The following is a 6,681-nucleotide window of genomic DNA, read 5'->3' as shown; positions in this document are numbered from 1 at the left end:
GCTCTGTTTCCGGGAGAAAGAGGCTTCTATGGCTTCGTTCCTCGCCGGCTTATGAGTCCGAGGTGTGGAGGCTCTGTGTCTTGCACCGTCGGTTTTTGATTGTCACCCCTTTTCTTAAGGGTGTGACTTTAGCTTTGTTCTTGATTCATCTATTCTTCGTTTGGTCCCCTATGAAGAAATCTCGAATAGATCGAGTAATTATCTTCGATGGTGTTGACGACAAACAAGATGAGATGTGGGATTTCTTTAATCCCGTGATTAGCGGCTTGGAGGCTCAGGAAGAGATCTCGACATGGTTCGACGGAAGCTTTCCGTCAAAGGAGCTCAGCCGTAGGTGGTGGTGGTGAGATCGGGTACGGTTTTTGGTGTTGGGTTGCATGTTTCCTCCGACAATGGAGGTTGGAGAAGGGATCTGGTGACACGTGTGCCTCGCAGTTGAGGTCTCAACACGTGCGCCGTGCGTTGGCGTTTGGGGCGGTGGCCTCCTGTTTTTTGGGCTTGTTGTTGGGCCGGTTTTAAGATTTTCGTTTTTGTTGAAATTAGGTTTTGGGCCTCTCTTGGGCTTTAGTTGTTATGGTTGGATTTGGTTAAGTTAGGCTTTTTCCTTTATAATAATATCAGTTGGCCAAAAAAAAGAAAAAGATAATATGTTTGACCTCTTTTGTAAACGTCGGCCCAAGCCCAATGTCTGAATCTAGCTGCATTATACGGGAACTGTTGATTCTTCATATAATTAATTACTAAAGGACCCTTAGAACTAGGATTATAGTAGAGTGGCATCTTGCAAATGCATGTTCGGCAGGTGACTTTTGTCGGTTGGTTAAAAATTTGATCTGACACAATCAATTATTGTCTACCAGTCTTTTCCTTCCTTTAATTTGAATGAAATCTAAAACTTCAGCACATGTACTTATATAAAAACGTCACCCTTCATGATAAGTTTTTTTTTTTTTCCATCAAATAGTTTTTATTAAGGGACTAACACCAAATGCTCAAAAGGCAAGCCCACATACATTATCCAAAAAAACCCGAATACAAAGGGACTAAACGAAATGGGCCTTGAGCCCAACCCACTAAACCGCCACGCGTCTCGCAAGAGCGTAAGAATGCCCACGTGTCACCCGATCACAACGTCGTGACCCACGCGTCATTTCACCACCACCGCTTCAGCCATCTCGAGATTCAACGCCGGAGACCAAATCGACGGAGCCCCGGAACCACTGACCCACACCGGTGTCACACCAGGAACACCATCCTCTGTCATCTTCTCCGACTTAACACACCACCAGACGAAACAGAGCACTCGCCACCGGAATCCACCGGGTCCTCAATCACAACCGCCGAAAATCTACCTCCAACAACTGTATTGAAGGTAAAGGAGATTCGGTGGCAAAATCACACCGCCGAGAGAATCAAACGATTAGAATCGAGATCTCCTCCAGACTCAGACCACCAAACGTAATCACTCATATTAGCCAAACGTGACTAATCAAGAGGATTCGAAACCGAAACCACAACCCATACCCCAAGAACTTCACATCACGACATGAAGTTTCAACCATCACGAAAGCCGGCGAAGAAGAACTGTAGAAGCCTCTTTTTCCCAGAAACAAAGCCCGATAAAGGGGAAACTAGACTGGAAACAGATCCGGTGACCCAAAAACAAAGCTTTCTCTCTCCTCAGTGTAATATTTTAGAGAGGAAACAGAGCTGAGAGAGAATGCTTTTCACCCTTCATGATAAGATAACCACTAGGGGTCGATTAGTTTCTATTTTTTGTCTAACATGTGCTTACGATTTTGAAGTACTGACCTGATATAGGTTCAGTAGGACTGTACAATTGTTTCATGGCTCAAGATGGTCTACATGTGTTAAGATACTAGGCATTTAAGATAACTAATGGCAAACACAAAACAAAAGGGATAACTTAGAAAACAAATATTAATTCAGATATATTGCTTATTATACTGTTTGTCCATTGATAATTTGATATAAGATGTATTATGGGTCGTTTTCTAATTGTACATCCACGCAATCGCGAGTGATGAATGTTATATATATATATAGATATATATAAGTTATAACTAATTTTTATCTATTATTATTTATTTGTATTCATTTATATATTATGTATATAATTAAATTAGAGTAAAGACATAAATCAAAATAATACATCTTGTTTATTCACGATATTCTTTTTAGTAAATAAATCAAAACAATCAATTTATATATTTTATATGGAATACAAATAAATTTCAATGACATGGACATAGATATATAGTATATTTTAATATAAATATTTATTATTGATAATTCATATTCATATGAAAGACAAAAATTTCTAATGTGCGATTTTTTTTAATGCAAATTTTGAAATTAAAATATTAAGGTTTTAATACTTTTTCAATACAAATTTAGAAATTATCATATTTAAGTATTTTTCTATGTTATATAGTTTAATTTTAAGCTATATTAATATATAATATGAATGTCTAGTAAATGAGACTTCATATTTATAGGATTTATGATCATTTGTATTTTGTTATTACTAAAAAAGTTAAACCATTAATCACAAAATTTTAATGTGATACATTTAATGTTTTTAGTAATTTATATTCATTTTAAAAATTCAAAATATAACATATAAGAAAAAAATTAATCTTTTTATTATATAATTAATGTGGGTGTTTAATATTTTTTAGTAATATAAAATTAAACATAAAAGAGCTAAGACACAAAAATCATTATCAAATATTTGTTATTCATAATCATTGATTGTCATATATACGTTAATCATATTAGACAATTCCGTATATTTTATTTAAGAAAAATGCGAGAATATTCTTTTATACACTATTTATCAATTTAATAGTCAGTTTAATAAAAAGTATAATATAAGTTAAGATGTACCAACATATTTCTCTAAAAATTCTGAATTTCATTTTCATAGCGACACGTGGTTACAAAACAATGTTGTAATGATTCTCAGTTAATATATAAGGGATACAATTATCTCCCACATACAAATTCAAATCATAGCAGTTTAAAGATTCGCAATCTAAAATTCAAAATATTGTACTAAGTAGTAAATTATATGTTAGCCTTTTCCTTGTCTTTTTATCCTATAAATCCAACGATCCTAGTTATCATCAACGCGGACAAAACTTTAAACATTGTAACAAGATCCCACTTGCATTATTCAACTAATAAACTAACCATTTATGCGATTGGAAAAAACACATTAGAAACCAAAAAGACGAATCCCAATACTATATAATATATTTAAATCTATATTATATTGTTATAATTTCAAACCATAATCATGCGCTCAAGAATTTCAAAATTTGTGATCATGACTACTTTACTCCACGTTGCTACAATGCAACCATAAAAGAATCTAAACCTTTTCTTCACTGTTGATCCTCTTTCTCTGCAACTTCTCGTTGCATCACTACACGAACCAAAGAAAAACGATTTCAAGAAAATGAAGTTTAGTTGGATTCTACCACTTCTTGTTTCTTCCATCTCTCTCTGCTCTTCTCTCAACTCCGACGGTTTATCTCTTCTCGCTCTCAAATCCGCCGTGGACAACGACCCGACCAAAGTAATGAACCACTGGTCCGAATCCGACCAAACTCCTTGCCATTGGTCCGGAGTCGCCTGTACAAACGGCCGAGTCACGTCACTCAACCTCTTCGGGAACAGTCTCTCCGGTTACATCCCCTCAGAACTCGGTCTACTCGACTCGCTTAACCGGCTCGATCTAGCTCACAACAATTTCTCCAAACCGGTACCGGTTCGCCTCTTCGAACCAACTAACCTCCGGTACATCGATCTCTCTCACAACTCACTCTCCGGTCCGATCCCAGACCAAATCCGCCACTTAAAATCACTAAACCATCTCGATTTATCCTCTAACCGGCTCAACGGCTCACTTCCCGAGTCACTCACCGAACTCGGAAGCCTCGCCGGAACTCTAAACCTCTCGTTTAACCGATTCACCGGCGAGATTCCACCGTCGTACGGTCGGTTACCTCTCCACGTCACCTTGGATCTCAGCCACAACGACCTCACCGGAAAAGTACCTCAGGTGGGTTCTCTGTTGAACCAAGGACCGTTCGCGTTCGCCGGAAATTCTCATCTCTGCGGCTTCCCGTCGCAGACACCGTGCGAAGATTTCGAGATCCCTAATCTCATCGCCGCTAAGCCGGAAAGTACTCAAGAGCTTCAGAAACCGAACCCTAGCGTGATCAGCAAGGAAGAAGGACACGAGAAGCAGACCACCGGTTCTGTAACGGTCTCATTGATCTCTGGAGTGTCCGTCGTCATCGGAGCTGTTTCTCTATCGGTGTGGCTGATCCGGAGAAAACAGAGCTCCTCCGCCGTGTACAAAACAGAGACGGTGGTCGCAGAGTTCGACGAAGAAGGGCAAGACGGTAAATTTGTAGCCTTTGACGAAGGGTTTCAGCTAGACCTTGAGGATTTGCTGAGAGCTTCGGCTTACGTGATAGGCAAGAGCAGGAGCGGGATTGTATACAGAGTCGTGGCGGCGGAACCATCCTCCTCCTCCTCCGCCGTTGTCGCGGTTAGAAGACTCAGCGACGGTAACGCCACGTGGCGGTTTAAGGAGTTCGTGAACGAAGTGGAGAACATCGGTATGGTCAGCCACCCTAACATTGTAAGGCTGAGAGCTTATTACTATGCAGAGGACGAGAAGCTTCTCATCACTGATTACATTGGCAATGGAAGCTTGTACTCTGCTTTGCATGGTAAGACACTAGTCTTTCTCATCAAGTTTCAAAATGTAATATTAATTCTGTTATTACAAACCCCTAATTATCAGTTTTATTTGAACATAGCTGTTGAAACTATCTCGTGGGAATCAATGCTCTGTGGTCTGAATGTGCAGAGCTTTTTTGTTCTGTGTGACTGTGGACATGTGGTGTATAGTGACTAATGTTGGCTTCTTCTCCTTGTTGTTTTACTATTTAAAGCGTTATTGGTTAACATGTGTTAAATACAATTGTTGAAACTAGAGTCAATGCTTTTGGCCTGAAATGTTTTTTTTGTTCTGTGTGACTGTGGGATAGTGACTACTGACTAATGTTGGATTCTTCTCCTTTTGTTTAAAGCGTTCTTGGTTTACATGTGTTGAAACTTGAATCAGTAGATATAGAGGACAAGCATGGGGACTGTATCTGCCAGTGCCAGAAAATAAATTAAAAACAGATTTGGTTCTCTATGGAGTTCATGTAATAGATTAAGTAATGTAGTGTGGTCCTTTTTTATGATAAAACGTTAGTCTCTTAAGTGAATTAATGGTAGTCTCTATTTACGAGAGTATTTAATGTGACCTAATGTGATTTTCAGTATGGTACGCGAGTATGCATGTGATATGTTTGATTCTGTAATCAGATGTATCATGTATGTTAGATTATGACACAAAGTTGACTATGTGTGTGTGTGTGTGTTTTTGTTTTGTTGTGTAGGTGGGCCTTCGAATACACGGTCTCCACTCTCTTGGGCTGAGAGGTTACACATAGCGCAAGGGACTGCTCGGGGCTTGATGTATATACATGAGTACAGTTCGAGAAAGTATGTACATGGCAACCTAAAAACAAGCAAAATCCTGTTAGATGATGAGTTACTTCCTCACGTCTCAGGCTTCGGTCTCACACGTCTGGTTCATGGTTACCCCAAGCTACCAGATCATTCACTATCCACCAACGTGCAAAGCTTTGCGACAAGACTCTCAGCTCCTCCTCAAGCTGCTTACCTTGCACCAGAAGCCAGAGCTTCTTCCGGTTACAAATCATCTCAGAAATGCGATGTTTATTCTTTTGGTGTGATTCTGTTGGAGTTGTTGACTGGTTGTTTGCCTGGTGGTTTCTCTGAAAACGGAGGAGAGGAACTCGTTAGTGTTGTGAGGAAGTGGCACAAGGAAGGGAGATCGTTGGCCGATATCTTAGACCCCAAGCTTTTAAAACAAGAGTTAGCTGATAAGCAAGCTATTGCAGCTATTCGTGTGGCTTTGAACTGCACGGATACAAATCCAGAGTTGCGTCCTAGGATGAGATCTGTGTCTGAGAGTTTAGGTCGAATCAAAACGGTATAAACCTTCAGTGCATGAGCCAGGAAATGTGTATGCTAATTTCAGGCAACAAAGTTATGCTATGTAATTTCTATGGCGAGCTTAAATGAAGGGTTTAGTGCTTTGTTTATCATCACAAGTACCTTGTGTCTTAAGGAAGAGTGTTTGGTTGTATCATGGGCTTCTTCTGTCTTGCCATCTAGAATCTTATAAGATAAGGAATATGATAAAGATATGTTTCAATAATTAAAGAGAAAAAGACAAAAATAGCATTAAATCAAGTTTATGTTCTCAAACTAGCATTCAAGGTCAAAAGTCACAAAAATAGCACTTAATGTTTTATCAAAAATCACAAACTTAGGGTTTAGAGTTAAAGGGTGAGGTTTAGGATTTAGGGTTTAGGATTTAGGGTTTAGATTTTAGGGTTTAGGGTTTAGGGTTTAGGATTTAGAGGTTAGGGTTTAGGGTTTATGGTTTAGGGTTTAGGGTTTAGAATTGAGAAATGAGGTTTTGGAGATAAGATTTCAAATTTTGAAAAATAAAAAAATTAAAATTTTTAAAAGATAGACTTAAAAAGGTGCTATTTTGGT

At 38.8% G+C, this 6,681-nt stretch overlaps 1 protein-coding gene across 1 annotated transcript; it reads left to right on the top strand.

Moving 5' to 3' along the window:
- The first annotated feature begins 3,332 nt into the window (after positions 1 to 3,332).
- Positions 3,333 to 6,224, top strand: LOC106337586 (probable inactive leucine-rich repeat receptor-like protein kinase At1g66830). The gene is made up of 2 exons (XM_013776692.1): positions 3,333 to 4,769; positions 5,490 to 6,224. The coding sequence occupies exons 1-2, from the start codon at positions 3,485 to 3,487 to the stop codon at positions 6,113 to 6,115; spliced, it is 1,911 nt and encodes a 636-aa protein (XP_013632146.1). The 5' UTR covers positions 3,333 to 3,484; the 3' UTR covers positions 6,116 to 6,224.
- The last annotated feature ends 457 nt before the right edge of the window (positions 6,225 to 6,681 follow it).

The sequence above is a fragment of the Brassica oleracea genome, chromosome C4 (assembly GCF_000695525.1).
Source record: "Brassica oleracea var. oleracea cultivar TO1000 chromosome C4, BOL, whole genome shotgun sequence".
Taxonomy (NCBI): domain Eukaryota; kingdom Viridiplantae; phylum Streptophyta; class Magnoliopsida; order Brassicales; family Brassicaceae; genus Brassica; species Brassica oleracea.
Note: the sequence above shows the minus strand (reverse complement) of the source record. Positions and strands in the feature narration are given on the sequence as shown.